We start from the raw sequence: 19,119 nt of genomic DNA on the forward strand, positions 1-19,119 counted from the left end.
GCACCCTTGGCTACACCCAATGCCCCGGTGAGTCCGGTGGTCACGGTGTCTTTGCTGCCTGTGAGTACAGCTTTTGAGGTGTCCAGTCCCCCCTGGACAGCTCCTGTGGCCATGCTCACAGCTTCGGTCACTCCAGTGTAGACAGTGTCTTTGGTGCCAGTCAGCACACCCTTATTGGTGTCCACACCAGTCTGAACGGCCCCTTTGGCAATGCCCACTGCCCCCGTGACCCCACTGGCCACAGCCTTCTTGTTTCCCGTGAGCGCAGATTGGGTAATGCCAAGACCACCCTGGACCATGCCTTTGGCTGAGTCCATCACGTTGGCCACCCCAGAGGAGATAGCATCTTTGGTCTTGGTCATCGTGGAGGACACCAGGTCCTTTGCCCCGGAGATCATCTGATGAGAAAAGACACACGTAGGCAAGAGCAGAGGAGGAAGGCATCTCACACCCCGGACTTCTGCCAACCCTATTCCTGTTGTGCCTGGGGAGAGGGACCTGTCACCCAAAGGCCTCGCCTCTTCACCTCCCACCCCTGATGTTCCCATGGCCTTCCACACTTGACCTTAACAAGCTCATCATGGTATCAAATTATTCCCTCGATACAATAGATCTTCCCTATTGCGACAGTGGGTCCCTAACACCTCTGGAACCCTTGAGAAGGTGCCTTGTCTTTGGGCTCAGCAAGCTATTGAATTACGTGTTTTTCATTTATGGCAGAATTTGAGCCTGGTTTCCCTTTTAACAGTGGAGAGATCAGATTGCTTATTAAAATGAACGAATATTTAGAAAAGTAACAATCAAAAAATTGCAAGGACAAGTATTGGATTCGAGCCATAGAACATTGTCGATAATTTTAATCGTTTTTGACCTATCCGAGGGCAGTTGTCTCTAGCTCAACCAAACTACCAAAGGGTTATGATGGCCTCAGGGTTGCCACCACTCAGGTTCAGCCATGAGTGTACTATTTTAAATTCAGTGATTCTCACCCAGGGCAGTGCTGCCCCCCAGAGGACACTGGGTGATGTCTGGGGGCATCTGTGATGTCACGACTTGGGGGTGAGGGTGCTGCTTGCGCTGAGTGGGTGGGGTCTGGGATACTGTGCAACACCCTACCGTGCCCCGTACAGCCCCACAACCAGGAATAATCCGGCCCCAAATGGCCACAGTACTGAGGTTGAGAAGCCATGAAATTTTATTCTCACTACCTGCCTCCTGCCTAGCATTGAATCAAGTGAGCACCTTGGGCTCTGCCTACAGAGACCAGGTTCAAATCCCAGTTCTTTACCGCACTCGCTGTGTGACCTCAGGCAAGCCACATCCCCTCTCAGACTATTTCTAAAAAATGGTGGTTAAAACAGCACCTCCTTGGGCCGGCCGAGTGGCTCAGTTGGTTAAGAGCTCGCTCAAGGGTTTGAGCTCTGAGCAACAGTGGTTCGAGTCCGGCCTGAGCTGAGCTGCCAACACGTGGCAGGATGGCTCAGCTAAAAAAAATAAAATAAAAAAATAAAAATAATAATAAAACAGCACCTCCTTCAAGGATTGTGGAAGAGATGAATCAAGGTGCCCGAAGCTCTTTGCAGGTAGTAGGTGCTCAATTAGCATGAGTGAAGAAGAGCAGAGGAGTGCATAAATGGGGAGGGAGTAAGGGTTTTAATTTGGGTCAGAGGGCCTGCTGAGGGGGAACCCAGCAGTTCTTCACCCTTTTGAGATGCTTAGATCTGGCTGAGCTGAGACCAGAGGGAGACTAGGAAGATCAGAGTGGGGGCGTGTGCTGGGTGGAGGAGTTCTTATCAGGAGTTCCACGTGCTGTGGCCTCAGCTGGCTTACATCAGCTTCTCTGTTTGGCCTGGCCTTGGGGACAGGATAACACGGGTGCTCCCCATTTATCCAGGACCAAGGGTGGATGCAGCCTCTGCCCATGGATTTTGCTGTGTGATCTTTGGCAGGTGGCTCAGCTTCTCTGTGCCTCAGCTATGGTGTTGGGTACTATTTGCTACCTTCCTCACAGGGTGGTTGAGAGGATTAACTATTAAGCAGCACATGAAAAGCACGTCACACAGAGCCTGACACATGGTGAGTGAGTTGCCATTGTTTGGGTTACATTGTGCTAGACACAGAGTGAGGGACTGTAGACTGGAGCCTGACTGTGCCGGCCAGTGAGGCAGTACTGCACCCACTTCACAGATGTGGAAATGGAGGCTCAGAGGAGAAGGATCCGCCTGGAATCCCCACAGCAGGATGCATTGGCATCTGCCCTCTCCTTGGGCAGGAACCAAAACATCCCGGGAGGAGGCCCTAAAACACCCCCGAGGGAGGCGGAGGCCATCAGACCAAGCTCTGACAGCCCCTCTCACCTTGTCTGAAGACAGCGGCAACTTCTCCACCCCTCTGGCCGTCTGCTCTGGGTCAGTGGCTGCTGTGGGGACAGGAGCCAATCAGGCACCCCAGGGAGGACGAGGGAAGCGGGCTGGCATCAGCTACCCTGGTGCCCATTGCACAACCCATGGGCACCGCCTGAAAGGTCAGGAATGTCCCAGCTACCCTGCCAGGGACAGCAGGAGGTGACATCTACAGCCATGGGCCTGACTCCCTCTGGTCCTCCAGGGCCTCAGTCCCCTGGAGTAAGGGCTCCCTGGTTTTTTTTCTGCCTGGGTCCTGGACACCCACCCACGGGAGGCCACAGGGAGAAGAGTCAGGGCCCTGCCCCGCCCCTGCCAGCTACTGCCTGTCAGACCTGGGTATGTGGAGCAGAAGTCAGCTTCCTGGGGTTCTGGGCCCACAGTGGGACCCACCTCAGACAACCACCCAACCCTGGGCCCCCTGCATCAGCCCTTCTGCATGCCCCTAGCACCCCGCCTGAGCAGCTGAAGGTGGGGAGACCCCCCAGGCTGCATCGCCCCAGGGAAGCCTCTGGGAACCAGGGTTGCCATTCCCAGTGAGCTCAGGCCTGCAGAACACCCAGCCCCTGGTTCCACGGGTATTGGAAACAGGATGATAGGAGGTGGGAGTGGGGTGGAAAGCGTGGGGAACACTGCAGGGAGACAGGCTATGTTCACATCCCCACTCTTGCTAGCTATGCCACTCACCTACCATATTTATGCTTCAGTTTCCCCATCTGGCACTAAATAAACTTTGCCAGCCTTGTGTCTATTGAGATGATACAGGCATAGAGATGGCCCCAAAGTGGCCAGAAGTCCATGCTATGGTATTTCTTATTGTTGGGGTCCCCCTCCACCACCCTCTGGTACTGTATACTCACCCTGAGCCTGGGGCTGAGCGGCCTGCAGGGTGGGAGCACTTGTCGGATCGGTGACGGGCTGGGCCTCTCTCATTGAGCTGTGGGCATTGGCCATCAGGTTCCGGGCAGAACTGAAGCCAGGCAGTGACCCCAAGAAGCTGCCCAGGGTCTAGGTGAGGAGGGGGCAGCATGAGCAGGGTCAGACCACAGTGGGGTGAACTGGGAAAGCATCAGACAGCCCTGGGCTTGCACATCTCAGGCCCTTGCTCCTGGGTGACCTTGAGTTCATGCCTCAGTTTCCTTACCTGGACAATGGGCAGATGCAGCCAGCCCCTCATGGACAGAGGAAAAACATCCTCTGGATCTCCAAGACCTTTCACGGCCCCCATTTCACAGATGGGGAAACCGAGGCTCAGAGAGGGGCTGAGGCTGGCCCAAAGTCACATAGCAGGGAAGGAGCTGAGATTGGTGCGAGCCAATCCCCACCCCCCAGCTTGGGACAATAGGGAAGAGTTGGCACTATGGCTCTCAGAACCCTCCCACCCCACCCAGAAACCCCCTCCAGACCCCAGGACTGTGGAGGTCACCTTCACAAGGTTCTGGGGGGGGGTCTCCAGGCCTTGGCAGGGATCTCCCCTCCCGGGCCTCTTCTCACCTTGCCCTTGGGTTTGGAGGGCGCCTGGCCTCCTTCCTCTTGAGCAGACATGGCAATACTCTAAGCAGCTGGAAGGGGGCAGAAAGGGTGCGTGCGTGGGAGCTCTTAGGCCTCCTGCCCCACACCCATAACCCTCAGCAGACCCCAGACACACACCTGGAGACCCAGCCTCACCCTGGCATTGCTCACCTAGATTGCGTGAGGGTCCTTTGGAGTGACTGGTGCCGCAGCTGGCAGCCGGCTCAGCTTTCAGCTCCCGGGCCTTATAGGGTCAGGGGCGGTTGTGGGCCTGGCCAGTAGAGGCAGCTGGCCAGCGGGCCGGGGGAGGGCGCTGGGATGTCACGTGTCTGCCTACCCGGCAGAGCGTGGGCCTGAGGCCCAGCACCTTTCCCCTGCTCTCAGCTAGGCCGCTCTGCCCACGGCACCTGCCCCCACCAGGCTGAGTAATTCATGGGCCATCCTGTGCTCTGAGACATGGCCTATATGCCTTCTTGGCCTCTATCCATCCATGAGATGGGCATGGTTCAAATCTCTGCTCTACTGGGATGCCTTGGCCTCAGTTTCCCCTCCAGACTCCTCACCATGACCCACAATATTCTGCTTCCCCTCTGCCTCAACTCCTCTGGCCCTCGCCCCCTTGATCACTCCAGCCACAGGGGCCTTCTTGCTGTTCCTCCAAATCTCCAGTCATGGTCCTGCCTCAGGGCCTTCGCATGAGCTATGCCCTCTACCTATAGCACTCTTCCTCAGACACCCACACAGTTACCTCCTTCTTTGTGTCCCCAGCAATAGAACAGTACCTGGCACACAGTCAGCACTTAATAAATGTTTGGCTAAGTGGGCCAACTCATAGGGTAGTTGTGAGTGTGAAATGAGGTAACACATATGACCTGTTTACCCCAGTGCCTAATACCCAGCAGGTGCTCAACAGGTGTTAGCTTAGCAATTGTCCAGTCAGAGAGGAGCAGGGTCTGTCCTGAGCAGGGAGGGGACAAGTCACTCTCCAGAAGGGACTGTCTTTGAGAAAGGGCCAAAATGCAGACCAAGACAAAGCACCAACAGAACTGGGGGCACCCTAGGAGGGAGAGCCAGGCCCAGTGGGCTCAGGCCACCCATGGTGGCTTCCTGGCGGAGGCATCCCATGCCTGATGCCACAGAGCCAGGAAGTGAATTCGAACTGAGACCGAGAGCCTGTGTGCAGAGTGGGCTATGTGGCTGGGTCTGCAGATGAGCAAAGGAGTGACTGCCCCAGCCTCTCTGGGCTGTTTTCCTTTTACCTGCCGCTGAAGCAGGGATCACAGTGTCATGCTGGTAGGGGATGGAGAAAGACCCAGCTGGTGGCTCTGGGCTCTGAGCTGGAAGAAGGGACATTCTAGCCGCTGGGCCTGATGACCCCTGGGTCATCTCCTTGGAGCTGTCACTGTGTTTGCCAAACAGATGGGGAAAAACTAAGGGGGGCCCCTAACTCTGTTCTCCAGCCAACACTTCCTAAAAGTGGCAGTGGGAGGGTGGACCCTGGGTGTGCCCCTCCTCTCCCTGCAGAGCTGCCACAATCCAGTGAGGGGGCGGGGAATCAAGCAAAAATAATAAAAATGATCTGAAACAGTGAATCAGGTCTCATCCCCCCTCTGCCTACAGCCCTCTAGGGTACCCATCTCCCCTGGGGTAAAGGCCCAAGTCTCCCCCATGGCCCATGGGGCCCTGTACAACCTCCCCCAACCCCTCCCTGCCCTCACCTCCTCCCTCTCTCCCCATAACTCACTCTGCTCCAGCCACATGGGCCTGCTTGCTGTTCCTCCAACATGCCAGGCACATTTCTACCCCAGGATCTTTGCACATGCTGTGCCCCCTGCCTGCAATGCTCTTCAATCTTTTCTCATGTCACTTCCTCCGAGAGGCCCTCCTGGACTCCCTTGCCTATTTAAAAATATACATCCCTCCTCGTATCCCCCCACACACACACACACACCTACTCCCCATCATCCCTCCCTTTTATTTTTCTCATCATTCTACTAACACTAAGAAAAGCTATTTATTTTTCTTGTTTATTGCCTGTCTCCTACTGTATTGTCCGGTCGTAGACGGCAGGATTCTTTTTTTTTTAGCTATATATATATATTTTTATTAAATTATTTTTTATTATGAAATACACATTTTTTAGAATTAGTTTCAAACGGCAGGATTTTTATGTTTTGCCCACTGCCATGTCCCCAAGGCAGAGAACTGCCCGGCACACAGCAGGTGCTCTATAAATATTTGTTGAATGAACAAATTAATGAGTGAATAATAGCTTCTGTGGGTGAGGAGTTTACTAGGATTGGCACAACTGCCTTACAACTTTCATACCCACTTTGCAGAGGAGAAAACGGGTTTGGAGAGGGGAAGTCCCTTGCATACCCACTTGTAGGCAAGGCTGAGACTGAAACCCAGGGCGTCAGGGAGCCAGGGAGGTCCCTGAACCTGGCCGGGGGGAAGTGTTTCGGCCTCCCAGAGTTGCCCCTGGGCCGGGTCCCAGGGAAACCAGGGGTCACCCTGACCTCACCACATCAGACTGTGGTTTCCCAACACCCTCCTGGCCACCAGGGAGTCTGAGGGGCGGCCAAGAATGTCAGAGGATGGGAGGGCCCCCATGGGATGGCCCTTGGCCGTTGCCCTGCTTCTGTCTCCTCCATCCTGACCAGTGGAGAAGCCACAGCAAGGTCAGCTCCTGCGGGTCCAGGGAGGTGGGCATAAGAGGGGCAGACCCATCTGACTTCTTCGCCCTCGTGATCCTGCTCCCTACAGTTTCCAACAAACCCATTTATACTAATGTGTGAACTTCCACTATAGGAAACTACATCTGAAGGGGCAATGCTTATCCCAGGTGGGTTGGGCACTAATGGTGGAACTACAGACAGGATGGCAAGCTCGTCAGGGGCATCACTTCTTTCAAATCTCGAACCCTGGTTTATGCCATGCAGTCACATACCTCTGAGGCCCCCAGCACCGTGCAACTGAGACTCACCCCAGCCAGAATAGAGGCCATGGGCCTTGGGACAACACGAAGCACCTTTATTCTGGACAGCAAACCCCAAACGGCAAAGCAAGTGGGCCTGGCAGGCCCAGCTGGTGCAGCCCAACGTCTTTGAGGACCTTTCAGGGTGTCTAAGTTGGGGGACAAAGCGGTGCTCACTTTTCAAAGCCCCAAATGGAAACCATTGGGCAAAATGTGTTTCTTCGAGGAGTTTTGATCAGCTTCTTGGGGTGGGGCAACAGGTGACCGCAGACAGGTGAACCCAGCTCCGACTAGTTGGACCTGAGTTAGGTTTGTGTCCCCAAATGTGCAAGGGAAAGATTGGGGAGGGTGATATCAGTAAAGCTGGTCTAGATTTTGAACTAGGCCCCTAAACCCCAACTCCGTTTCTGGGCCAAGGTCAAGGCATTGGCTGTTAGTGTTTCTGTGTGGCCACTAGGGGGCAGAAGGGACCTCAGGGTGTGGGCCGCGGCCCTGAGGTCCTGTATGGTCAGAAGTCCAGCTCTGGCATCAGGGTGTGTTTGGGACGGCTGGGGGGCTCTGGCTCCTCCTCGGGAATGTTCTCTGGGAAGCCCATCCCATTCCGGTGCTGGGCCTCCCAGGCTCTCTGCTGAGCTGGCCAGTCCAGGTGCGCCCAGCGGGGGTCGGGGCCCCCAACGACTTCATCCACCAGGTCCTCCAGGTCAGGCGGGGGTTCGGACCGCTCCAGGAGGATGGGTGCAAAGGGCCCCACAAGCCAGGGCAGCGGCATGGCCTGCACCACCAGCTCCAGCAGCTCGTCCACACAAGCATGGGCCCGGGCCATGCTGCCCCGGCCCTCGGCCAGCGCCGCTGCCGGCACATCCCTGAAACAGCGCGCATTGGCGAAGCTGGCCTGCAGGGCATCCACGCTGCGCCGGACCTCGGCCACCTTCTCCTGGGCACCAGCGGGCAGGCCCCGCACGCTGGTCTCCAGTGCATCCACCGAGCCCTGTAGCTCCTGCATCAGACTGCGGGACAGCACCAGCGTCTCCAGCTCTGCCTGTGGGAAGGGAAGGGGCCTCAGTGTCCCGGATGGACCCATGCCAGGATCACTGCCCTGACTTATTTTCCCATAGACATACAATGGGACTGTTGCCCTGCCTCAGTTTCCCCCATGGACACACAACAAGACTGAGTCTTGCCTCAGCTTCCCTAAAGGATCCACAGTGAGACTTGCTCTGTCTCTGTTTCCCCCATGGACACTCCAACTAGCTGACCTCAGCAGTTGGTTAGAGACAGCTTGAGCCTGGCCCCTGGGAACCCTGAGTGAATCCAGAACCATTCCCCCCGACCTCCTGCCCTCTCCCTGACATCCTACCTGGCTGCTGCGGCGACCATTCTCCAGGGGGTACATTCCCCACAGCTCGTGTACCTTCCCGGGGCGGGCTGGGGTAGTGGGGGTTGCCCCACACTGCACGAGGTCAATCTGCGGGGATGGGACCAGTGGTAGTCAGAACTGGAGGATTTGGAGTGTTGGGGGAGCCAGGACCTAGTCTAGCCAATTGTAGCCTAGGTCTGGCCTCAATAAGTATTTAGGGATCAACTTCTGTGTGCAACACTCCTCAGCTGCTGATCCAGCCTGGCTAGCCTGCCCGTTGTCTCCTCTGCCCTCAGCCAAACCCTGCAACCTGTAGTTCCCTTGATGCTCAGGTTCACTGTCAGGCCTTTGCTTGTGCTCGTCCATCCGCCAGGTACACTCTTCCCTCCACCCCACCTCCCAGCCTGGTTCATTGCAGTTCAAATTTCAATGTAGATATCACCCCCTCCAGGAAGCCTTCCATCCTCCCCTCCTGGCTGGGTGGATCCCTCACCTGGGTCCTACAGCACCTGCTGTGTTCCCCATCATGACCCTGATCCCCCTAGTGGACTGTGAGTGTTCTGACGGGGCCACTGTGCCTTTGGTACCCAGAACAGGGCAGGTATTAGAAGATGCATACAAACACATTGCAACCCATCCATACAATGGAATGTTATTGAGCCATAAAAAGGAAGGAAATTCTGACACACTACAACAATGGATGAAACTTGATATTATGCTTAGTGATAAAGGACTCAAGTGCTCACAGGCGACCTCTGGTGGCCACTGCGGGGAGGACAGACTGGGATCCAGGATGGGAGGTGGGGGACCAGGTGAGCAATCATGGGGGCTGGACCCAGGTGGAGAAAGAGGAGAGGAGGTGTGGGTGGATTCAGGATAGACAGGGCAGAGCAGACAGTATGGCAGATGGGTCGGATGTGGGAGGGAGCAGAGGCGGATCTGCTGCAGTTGAGATGGGGAGAGAGGATGCAAGATAAGCAGGCTGGGGCTTCAAGCCCAGTAAGCATGAGCTGTCAAGTTCCTTTGAAGCAAGGAAGGATGGACAAAGGGGGAAGAAGCCAGGTGTGAGCCGGAACCTAAAGGATGAAGAGGATTGGGATTGGTGACAGGAGAGCAAGGAAAGAGGTGCTGACCTCCTGCTCCTGACCTACCTTAACTTCCTATAAATTCTAGCTCCTACTTCGCCTCCTCCATGAAACCCCTTCCTTGCTCCCCAGGCTGAGCCTTGGCACCCCCTGAGTTCCCCCAGCCCCAGATCCCCCTTCTTCCCCAGTCCTGAACACACATGGCTGGAAGCAGCTGAGCTCAGTTCTGCCTCCCCCTTCAGACTAGCAGGGAACCAGGTACTCAGCTGGCACACAGTCCATGCTTACTAGCCAGCCTCAAAGGGCAGGGGCTGGCAGGGGGCTCTCACCAGCTCCAGAGTCTCCTGCAGCTGGGCCAGCATGTCCTGGGCATGGTGCTTCTTCTGCCTCAGTTTCCCTAGAGAATGCTCATATGCCAGGTGACGGAGCCGTGCTGACAGGGAGCCCAGGCGCACGAAGTAGCCCTGATGTCTCCTCTGCTCTTCCACAGAGCCCACCTCTGGGCCCTCAGCCTCAGCCGCCAGTGCCGCTAGAGGATGGGATGCAGGAGTGGGGGTGGGGTGGGGGTCAGTGTGGCTACCACCTCCGTGTCTGCTCACCCTCCTGCTGAGTGGACAAGCCCATGGGCTCCCAAATATATAGCTTCCCTTTACCAATATTGACTCATTCCATCTTCCCTAAACCCTATGATGTAGGTACTATTACTAGCCATTTCACAGATGGGGAAAAAACTGAGGCAGAGACGTGAGGTCCCACAGATGCAAGAGGTAAACTTGGGATTTGAACCCAGGCACTCTGGCTCTAGACTGTTCTTAACCACTTTCTAAGCTGCCCCTTAAAGAATATATCGCAGGTGCCTGGCACACAGTAGATGCTTCATAACCTTTCTGCATGCCAACATGTTCTTCTAGTGCCATAAAGCAGGGGCTGAGAAGTCAGATTGTCTTCGGGGCTTGCAGACAAGATTAGAATGTTGCAAAAAGGTGGGGTTTAAGGGAACCATATAAAGGGGCAGGTGCTCTTCAACCCAGGTGTCTAGTTTTTCAAGGCAATCCAGAAATCGGGATGTGTTGGGGCAAAATCTGATTGTTAAATGCATATGATGAGTTAAAACATTTGAAAGGCACTGTGCAGGCCAGATAATACAATTTGGAGGGCCACCAGTTTGAGACCACGGCCCTCAAGTCTAGAAGCCGTTTACATTCTTGGGGCCTGGGAGGTCTGATTTCTAGTAGGATGCAAGTTGGGGGGCTGTGGAAGCAGAGTGGGAGGTCAGGGCTGGGCCCCAGCTCCACGTCTCTTGCTGATCTGCTCTGTGGCCTTGAGCAAGTCCCAAGCCTCTCTGATCTGTAACCTCCAGGGATGGGGACTGGGCAGGAGGATTCAGGGATAGGGATGGGGAAGGGAGGGCACCAGCCTCACCGAGCTCCTCCTCGGTCATGGGCAGGAAGTGGTCCACCAGCTCCTCTGACTTGCCCAGCACAACATCCACAGCGCGGCTCATGGAGCGCGTCAGCTCCACGCTCCAGCGCCGGCCCTGCCGTGCCAGGCCCGCCACACCTGTCATACTGCTGGCCACTGCGCCTTTGGCTGAGGTCACCACCTGGTGGGAGAAGCCCCGATCCAGGTGCTGTTGGTCTCCGACTCCCTTCTGTGGCCCCTCAGCTCCCTGAAGCTGGGAGTCAAGGATCTCTGGTCCCTTTCCCGGCTCTGGGCCTCAATTTCCCCTCTATAAATTGGGGGACGTGAAAATTGTTCACAGGGTGGCTGAAGGGGTCACCAGCACCTACTGGCACATATTAAGTGCTCCATAATGTGGGTGCCAATTATTTTAATCCGGCTGGTGTTTTTTAAGTTAACCAAAGCCTGATTCAGTCCCCGAGTCTAGCTGGCAGAGGCATTCAGGCTGGGTCTGGAGGAAGCAGGCCTCCTCCTTCCCACCGCCACCCCCGTGCAGAGCCCCACCCTCTGGTGGTGCCAGTACCATCTCCGAGGGTTTCTGGAGAAAGGGCAGCTTTTCTTCCAGCTTGTCCAGACCCCTGCAGGCAAGACCATTCACTGTGGCCACTGGGGAGAGAGAGGGAGAGAGGGATAGAGAGAGGGAAAGAGACGGAAGATAATTAGGGGACTGACTAGGAAGATAAGGACACAGAGAGAGACATAGAGGGAGGGAGTGCTGGGCTGGAGGGAGAGACAGAGGAAAAAAGAGAGAGGGGGAGAAACAGAGATAGGGAGAGATGAGATCAAGGAAGACGTCTATGGCAGGGGGAACCTGGTTGGCCCCCTGGGGAGGGGCCAGGGACCCTGAGGGTGTGGGTGAGCCACCAGGCTGGGCCCAGCCTTCTCTGCCCTCTCTGCCTCTGCCTTGCAATTGGCTCCTGCCAGCACCAAGGTGACTCTACACTCATGCCCGGCTCAGCCCCAGCAAGCAGGCTCAAGGTCATACAAGCTGGCTGAGAAGGAGGCAGGGAGGCCCTGGGCTGGGACCCTCAGGTGGTCCCCTTCCTCAGTCAGAAGTGAGGCCAAGAATCTTTCTGCCTCCCCTCCCCCATCTGATGCCTCCTGATCTTGTCTGGGAAGATGGGGTCTTCAGGATAACTGGAAGCAGGGACAGAAGGGCAGACGGGGCAGGGAGGCTGGACAGGCAAAGGGGACCCAAGGCACAACAGGCCAGCCATCAAGGGAGGGGGACATTGAGACAGATGGAATAGGGACAGAAGGAGGGGGCCACAAGTAAACTAAGGGCAAATGGCCAGGCAATCAAACATAGTAAGCCAACAGGTAGAGGGAGGTGGGACAGGCAAAATAACTGAGCGAGGAGGACACAGGTGGTTGGGGTGGAGACAGGCAAGGCGGACAGACTAAAGGCACACAAGACAGGTAAGACTGAGGAGGGACACCCAGGTCAGGCGGCCCACCCCAGGGAATGCCATGCAGATGGAACATGAGCGAGTGGAACCGTGGAGCAACCACCGGACCCTCGGGCCAGGGGGACTCACGCTGAGGCTGCAGGTGGCTGAGCAATGGCTGGGCGTGGTCCAGGGCACTGGTGGTTATGCTGCACACACAGTGCTCAGCCAGGCGGCAGGCAGAGCCCAGCAGCGGATGCTTATCCTTGGCTGCACTGTAAGCATCCGAGACGGCAGTACACGTGGTCCTGACCAGGGGCAGGGCCACCACACGCTGCACCACGTTCTGCGGGAAAGGGGTGGTATCAGAGGAACCCCCAGGGGACTTGGGAGACTCAGCCACACCTTAGCCCACTTCCTCTCTATGGGCCAGAATGTATATTGAGCATCTGGCTGTGTGCAGGCAGTGGAAACCCACGTGAAGGTGCTCACAGGCTTACACGCAGTGTGACAAGTTCTGAAAGAATCTGGTAAACAAGGGCACAGCCTCTGGGACAAAACTGCCTGCATTCAGTTCTGGTTCAGCCAACTCCAAGCTGTGTGAGCTTGGGCAAATGAGTGAACTGCTTGGTGCCTCGGTATCCCCATCTGTAAAATGGGTTTCTAGGGATGTAATGGGAATTCTGGAAGCCAATGAATGTGAAGCGCTTGGAAAAGTGACTGATGCATACATAGTAGATGCTGTGATTGCTGCTATTAGTATTGTTGTTAAGAGTACCGTGATGATGGACAAAGAAACAGAGATATGGGTGGAGACCCAGAGGTGGGAGAGAGAGAGTTGGATAGGGGCCAGGGAGACTGGCTGGATGTGCTTGGAGAGACACTCTCCTCCTCAGGCCTCACACTGTGACCCTCTGGTAAACGGGTAGGAAGCGCAGAGATGCCAACCCCCTTCATGGTCCAAAAGGTCCTCAGAGTGAGGGGCTCACAGCAAAGATAGAGGTGGGAGGGGGTACCCGGCCTGCAGCTGTCCCGGGAGGTACCATCTCCCACCCTTCCCCATGCCCTGTTCCATAGGAGGCACAGCCCCTCACCTGCTGGTCCTGCTCCCACAAGCTGGGTCTGGGGGCCTGAGCCACCTCATCATGTTCTGACATGCCTCCTGCGAATAGGGTCACCCTGAAGGGCAGGACAGAGTGAGGGGAGGTACCTTCATGTCAGCCCTCCCAGCTCCCACCCAGGCCTTGTGTTCTATCTGGCTGGGCTCTGTGACTCTGGCAAGTCTTGTTCCTTCTTAGGCCCTCAGTTTCCTTGTCCTAAAAATTGGGTAATGATAATACCTACCTCAGGGTCATGAGGGGCACAGACAGTGTATGCACAGCTCTGCACACAGTAGGTGCACATTGGAGAGCCTCTGGCAAGGTAGGGGCGCTACAATGATTCAAAGCATGGGCTTGGAAGAAAGACCTGGGTTTGAATCCTGCCATTATCTGCTGTGTGACTTTGGGCAAGTGCCTTCACCTCTCTGGGCTCTTTCCTCTTCTGCAAAGTAGGGGAGATCCCTGCTGCCCCTGCCCCTGTCCCTGACAGAATAGCACAAGCAGCCCCCTGCAGGTATGCAGGTGGTAACTATGGAATCCCAATAAACCCACAGTCCTTTTGACAGGGAAACTGAGGCATACAGCAGGTCCATGCTGGGCCCAAGGTCACTCAGCTTAAGCCGACTCAGAGCTGGGAGTTCGACCTCAAACTCCCCGCCAGCCGTTCACTCCGTCCGTGGGGACGGAGTGAACGGCTCCACCCCTTGCCTTCAGAGCCATGGTCCCCGCCCAACTGGGTCCTGAGCTTCAGCCAACTGGGCCAAGGGTTTCAGCCACCTGCTCCAGCCTGTCACCCCTCTCTCCTCCCCACGCCGCTGGACCCTCGCCTGACCACCCGCCCACCCGATCCGGAGCCCCCGGGCCTGCGGGGTGCTCCTGAACTCCGCCCGCGTGGCACTCACCTGGGCGCGCGCAACCTCAGCACCCCAGGTGCCGCCGCGGACCCCAGATTCTGGCTCCAGTCTTCGCTTACTGTCGGCCCCGCCTGCCTTATAGCGGCTCGGGAGGCGGAGCCTCCGGAGACATACCAATGGGGAGAGGCTGTGCGGGGGCGTGCCCCAGGGGCGGGGTTCCAGGCCCCCCTCGCACTTCCCTGGGGCTCCCGAAGCATTCTGCGATTGCCATAGCAATTTGTGGACGCTGGATGCCCAAGGATTGAGTTACTTTTTGTTGGCCAAGTCCGGCCACCTGTCACCCTCGCTGCTGTTGCGGTGGGGACAGTGGAAGGGGATCACAGCCCCCACCTCCCTGCCAATTGACCTTGGGCAAGTCCTCAAGATCTTTCTGTTTTTTTATATCTGCAACTTAGCTAAACTAGAAGCCATGCCGGACCATTCATTCTCTTGGATTCCCTGTTCTACAGATGAGCAAATTGAGGCTCAGAATGCCTGGGTCCGACAGCGATTGAGGGATTTCATTCGAACTCAGCTCTGCCATACTCCAGACCCCTGGGTTTCATCATCACGCCTGTAATGACTACCAACCTGGGCATGACACTCCTTCCAGGGGCCTGAAAAAAAGACAAGTATGGCTCAAACACCCTAGGGTCCCTCTAATCTGATCCTGTCCCCTACCATGCCCAGCATTGTGTCAACAAGTGGCCTCAGGTTCTGCGTTGTGAGAACAGAGCCCTCTGGGCCTCTGCCCATCTGTTCAACCCGTCCAGCCTGCTCACGCTTGCCCTGGGTGACTGCCCCCTGGGTTATCATGGGCCAGCATGACAAATTGGAGACCTGAAGCAATCTGGTTTAATTTAAACTTTCCCCAGGACACAAGCTCTGGCAGGAATCCACCAGTAAAATGACACCCTGGGCAATAGTCAGGGTTTTATTTCCAGTTAAACCTCAGGACGGGGTGAGGGAGGAGACGCCACAGGCCATTAGATCCCAACTGCTATCATCTGGGATTTCACAGCCAGAAACCCAGGCCCCGGGGCACGCCTCTTCTCTCCTCCTCCTCCATCCTGGAGACCTAGGAAGTCAACTTGGGAGATGCAAGAACACAAAGAATTCCAACTTGTCCAATTATGTTTGCCAATTATTTATTAAACCCCTTGGGCCTGACCCCTAACTGAGTGATGAGTAAGAGGCAACTCAGCCACAGGCCTTGCACTCAGGGAGTCCCCCAAACTGGGGGAGGCAGAATCAGATAGAGACAGCTGCTGTGTGGCCAGGGCCTGGCCAGAGGGAGGGTGAGCGAGCTAAGGGAGCTGGAAGACCAAGAGACCTGGGAAATGGGGAAGGCATTCCTGGAAGAGGGTACAGCTTGAACAATGGCAAGAAGGCCAGAGAACCTAAAGGGTATTTTGGGAAGCATGGGCAAAATGGGTCTGGTAATCTTGGAAAGCCTGCCTCACTCTTAAAAGGGGGGATGAATTGCCTAGTAGGGTGCAGTGCTCTTCGAAGCCATCACCCCTATCTCCTCCCCAGCCTTAGACTCCAGATGGGACATGGCCAAAGCCAGGAGCATCTGGCCCTTCATGGCTTTAGGCTCAGCGCAGCGTGTGTCATTCCCTGAGAACATCTTGTCTTTATTGGCCACAAGCCACTGATAGAGGTCATCCAGGTCCTGGTTGCAGGTCCAGGGGTTACCAGAGATGTCAAAGCCATCCTTCATGGCCTGGGCTGCCCCAGGCCACCCCAGGTATGTCCAGAGCCCCTTGGGCACGCTGGTCAGTAAGTTGTTGGAGAGATCCAGCATGTCCAGCTGCTTCAGACCTCGGAAGGCGCCGGCTGCCACCGTGGCCAGCTGGTTGTCGTTCAGGAAAAGGTAGTGCAGGCTTGGCTGGGGTGCCAGTAGGCCCTCTTCGAGTGCCTGCAATCTGTTGCCTTCCAGGTGCAGCCGTTCCAACTTCAGGGGACCCCTCAGAAGGTCAGAGGGCAAGGTCTCCAGCTGGTTATTGCCAAAGTCAAGGATGCGCAGGTCAGTGAAGTTGGCCAACAGCGCAGGGGGCAGGGTCTGGAGGCGGTTCCCAGACAGGTCTAGATGCACCAAGGCTTTCAGGCCGTGCAGCCATGAGGTCTCCAGGACTTCCAGCTGGTTTTCCTTCAGCACCAGGGTATGGAGGGCAGCAGAGACCTGGAAGAGGCCAGGGGGCAGCTGAGTCAGAGCATTGCGAGTTAGATCGATCACCTTTAGCTGAGGCACAGGCCACAGAAACTTGGCTGAGAGGTTCTCCAGCTGGTTGCTAGAAAGGTGCAGCTCCTGGAGGTTAGGAATGCCCTGGAGGGCGTCCGGTGGCAGCTGGGTGAGGTTGAGGAACTCCATTGAAAGGTAGATGGTGTCGGCTGGGAGGTATGGGGGGAGTTTGGCGGGTGTGTAGCAGTTGACAGAGCTGCCGTTGTCTGACTGGAACACTTTGCAGGCTTCAGGGTTTTGGATGACCCCCTGGGCCGAGGGGGCCACAATTAGTAGCAGAAGGAACAAGGTTCTAGAAAGATGGGCATCCACGCCCCCTGGGCTACAGGCAATGACAGAAGGTGCTTAATGAGCCACAATGAAAATATACCCAGCTCAGTGAAAATATATGCAGAATCTGCCCACTTCTTCCCATCTCCACTTCCACTGCCCTGGACCATGCCACCTCATTGCTCCCCTAGACTACTGCACTCACCTTCTCCTTTCAATGTTTTGAAGGTAGAGCCAGCAAACTCCTAACCATCCTGAAAACCCCCCAGCTCCAATGCCCCTTTTTCCATGAAGCTTTCTCTGACTATCCAAAGCAGAACTCTCAGTTTCCCCCTCTGGGCTCCTCCTCTCCCTGTCCAGCTCTGACCAAACCAGGTTAGATTGTCTGTGTCTAGCTCCATCTTGCTCCAAACATTCGGATGTAACCCACAGCTCCAAAATGGAACATGGAAAGTGCCCAAAGCCAGTCTGGTGGAGGTCACTTGGCCTTGGGTTGGGATGGTTTACAGTTGGCATTGTAACCCTTGGAGGGCTGGGGTTTCTGCTCCTCCCGGTCCCTCCAGCAAGCCTCTGACATGGGGGGTGGGTTCCCACTCCCTGTCTGGGGCATCTGTAGGTGAGTGTGTGTATGGGAGTAAGCCTGTCCTAGTTAGAGCCTGAGTATCGGTCTGTTCCAACCTGCAGGACTACATCTGGCCCTGTGACTTCAGTGGGTCAGACGCAATATTCTTTCACTGCCTGTTTTCCAAGCCTGCCCAGGAATGGCGGGGTGGGGACCTACCTCTGGTTTCGCTCTGGGCTCCAAAAGGACATGGTGACCTCTCTTTTTTCCATCTAGGTTCCCTTGGTCTGGTGCGGTGGACTTATACCTGCCTGAACTGGGGGCAGGGGCACCAACCACAGGAAAGTCCCCACCCGCATCCTGTTCCTGATAGGGACTGAACCTGAGCCAGGCAGGGGAAAGGGAGGGGTCAGGATTACAAAATTGTTTCCTGGCAGAGGGAGGATAACAGAGGGGCTGCCCACCCCTTCTTAGCTTGGCTTCTGCCCGGTTTTCCTTCCTGGTTCTGCTTTTGGGGAATGAGCACCCAAGAGTCTCTGGGGCTGAGTCCTCCCTCCCCCATCCCAGATATCAAGGGTCAAGGTTGCAAGGTTCCAGTCCTGGGGGATGAGGACAGCTCTTTGAGCAAGAGGTGACACATTTGAGCAACCAGGAAGTGCAGTGAAGAGGACAAAAAGCACTTGTTTTGAATTCATGGCAGATTTTTTGTTGGATATATTTTTATTGAAGTAATTTTTTTAAAATGGAGTTCAAAAACAAGTGATGCCAGAAGTCTCCACAGTCTTTGAACAATGACCTGATTCTGAATCTCAGCTCTGCTAGGACTGCTTTGTTTTGTGACCGTGGGCAAGCGGCTTAACTTTCTTGGCTTCCGTTTCCTCATCTGTGACATTGAACTCAATCTCCCAAGGCTCTGTCTACTCTTTCTTTCTTTATCTGAAGCTGATGTGCTATTTGTTTTGGATAATTCTCATTTCTTAATAAATGCATTCTAAGGCTATACATTTCCCTTTGAGAATGGCTTTGGCTGCATCTCATAGGATTGGCTATTCAGTGCTTTCATTCTTGTTGAGTTCTAAACATTCAGGTGTGCTGTTATCTTCACCTGTAGCCAGGACTTCCGTCATGCCTGGCCATGGTTTCTTCTCCCCAGCCCCATATCTGAAGGGTTTTGTCCCTATTGATCTGTGAGGATGACTGAGTTTTGTCTTAGTGGACACACAGGCTCAGAGACAAACATGCAGGCTGACACTGACAGGCACAGATAAAGAATGACAGATAGACACACGCATGAATCCATAAACATAGCTATTGATACAGAAACAGGTGAAAATACATATACAGAACCTAACAGAGACACAGACAGAGCAGAACACACAGGACAGAATGGCAGACCTGCAGAGACGGACACATAAAACAGACACACACAAAAACGGGCAAAGGACCTGAATAGATATTAATATTTTTTTCCAAAGAAGACATACGAATGGCCAACAGGTACATGAAAAGATGCTCCACATCACCGATAAGCAGGGAAATGCAAATCAAAACCACGAGATACCACCTCACCCGTTAGAATGGCTATTATCAATAAGACAAGAAATAACAAGTGTTGGTGATGATGTAGAGAAAAGGGAACCCTCATGCACTGTTGGTGGGATTGCAAATTGGTGCAACCTCTATGGAAAACAGTATGGAGTTTCCCCCCTAAAATTAAAAATAGAGCTGCCATGTGATCCAACAATTCCACTTCTGGGTATTTATCCAAAGTAAATGAGATCACTATCTTGAGATATCTGCATCCCCGTGTTTATTGCAGCATTATTCTCTCTCTCTCTCTCTCTCTCTCTCTCTCTCTCTCTCTCTC

At 55.0% G+C, this 19,119-nt stretch overlaps 3 protein-coding genes across 3 annotated transcripts in view; all 3 read right to left on the reverse strand.

Moving 5' to 3' along the window:
• Nucleotides 1–5,480, reverse strand: part of PLIN4 (perilipin 4) — an 11,765-nt gene extending 6,285 nt beyond the window's left edge. The window contains exons 1-5 of the mRNA XM_019653325.1: nucleotides 4,086–5,480; nucleotides 3,897–3,964; nucleotides 3,263–3,410; nucleotides 2,358–2,419; nucleotides 5–398 (exon numbers count right to left, since the gene is read on the reverse strand). Of these exons, the coding sequence (XP_019508870.1) occupies nucleotides 5–398; nucleotides 2,358–2,419; nucleotides 3,263–3,410; nucleotides 3,897–3,947 (655 nt within the window). The 5' untranslated portion in view covers nucleotides 3,948–3,964; nucleotides 4,086–5,480. The remainder of the gene's footprint in view (nucleotides 1–4; nucleotides 399–2,357; nucleotides 2,420–3,262; nucleotides 3,411–3,896; nucleotides 3,965–4,085) is intronic.
• A 1,431-nt stretch (nucleotides 5,481–6,911) lies between these two features.
• On the reverse strand, nucleotides 6,912–14,287 carry PLIN5 (perilipin 5). Its single transcript, XM_019653346.1, has 8 exons — nucleotides 14,185–14,287; nucleotides 13,277–13,361; nucleotides 12,333–12,528; nucleotides 11,318–11,400; nucleotides 10,756–10,936; nucleotides 9,663–9,862; nucleotides 8,249–8,356; nucleotides 6,912–7,930 (listed from the first exon to the last, which is right to left on the reverse strand). Exons 2-8 carry the CDS (start codon nucleotides 13,337–13,339, stop codon nucleotides 7,400–7,402), a joined length of 1,362 nt encoding a protein of 453 aa, XP_019508891.1. The 5' UTR covers nucleotides 13,340–13,361; nucleotides 14,185–14,287; the 3' UTR covers nucleotides 6,912–7,399.
• A 1,014-nt stretch (nucleotides 14,288–15,301) lies between these two features.
• LRG1 (leucine rich alpha-2-glycoprotein 1) lies at nucleotides 15,302–17,578 on the reverse strand. The gene is made up of 2 exons (XM_019653354.1): nucleotides 17,472–17,578; nucleotides 15,302–16,742 (listed from the first exon to the last, which is right to left on the reverse strand). Exons 1-2 carry the CDS (start codon nucleotides 17,522–17,524, stop codon nucleotides 15,662–15,664), a joined length of 1,134 nt encoding a protein of 377 aa, XP_019508899.1. The 5' UTR covers nucleotides 17,525–17,578; the 3' UTR covers nucleotides 15,302–15,661.
• Nucleotides 17,579–19,119: the final 1,541 nt, after the last annotated feature.

The sequence above is a fragment of the Hipposideros armiger genome, unplaced genomic scaffold (assembly GCF_001890085.2).
Source record: "Hipposideros armiger isolate ML-2016 unplaced genomic scaffold, ASM189008v1 scaffold_202, whole genome shotgun sequence".
Lineage (NCBI taxonomy): Eukaryota > Metazoa > Chordata > Mammalia > Chiroptera > Hipposideridae > Hipposideros > Hipposideros armiger.

Bases quoted from the DNA above. Each gene is read 5' to 3' on its own strand.
- PLIN5 (XM_019653346.1), bottom strand. From the start codon at position 13,339: ATGTCAGAACATGATGAGGTGGCTCAGGCCCCCAGACCCAGCTTGTGG. The intron at 12,529-13,276 runs GTGAGGGGCTGT...CCTTTCCCGCAG, and splicing joins TGTGGGAGCAGGACCAGCAG to AACGTGGTGCAGCGTGTGGT. The intron at 7,931-8,248 runs GTAGGATGTCAG...CCCTTCCCACAG, and splicing joins ATGGTCGCCGCAGCAGCCAG to GCAGAGCTGGAGACGCTGGT.
- LRG1 (XM_019653354.1), bottom strand. From the start codon at position 17,524: ATGGAAAAAAGAGAGGTCACCATGTCCTTTTGGAGCCCAGAGCGAAAC. The intron at 16,743-17,471 runs GTAGGTCCCCAC...CATTGCCTGTAG, and splicing joins AGCCCAGAGCGAAACCAGAG to CCCAGGGGGCGTGGATGCCC.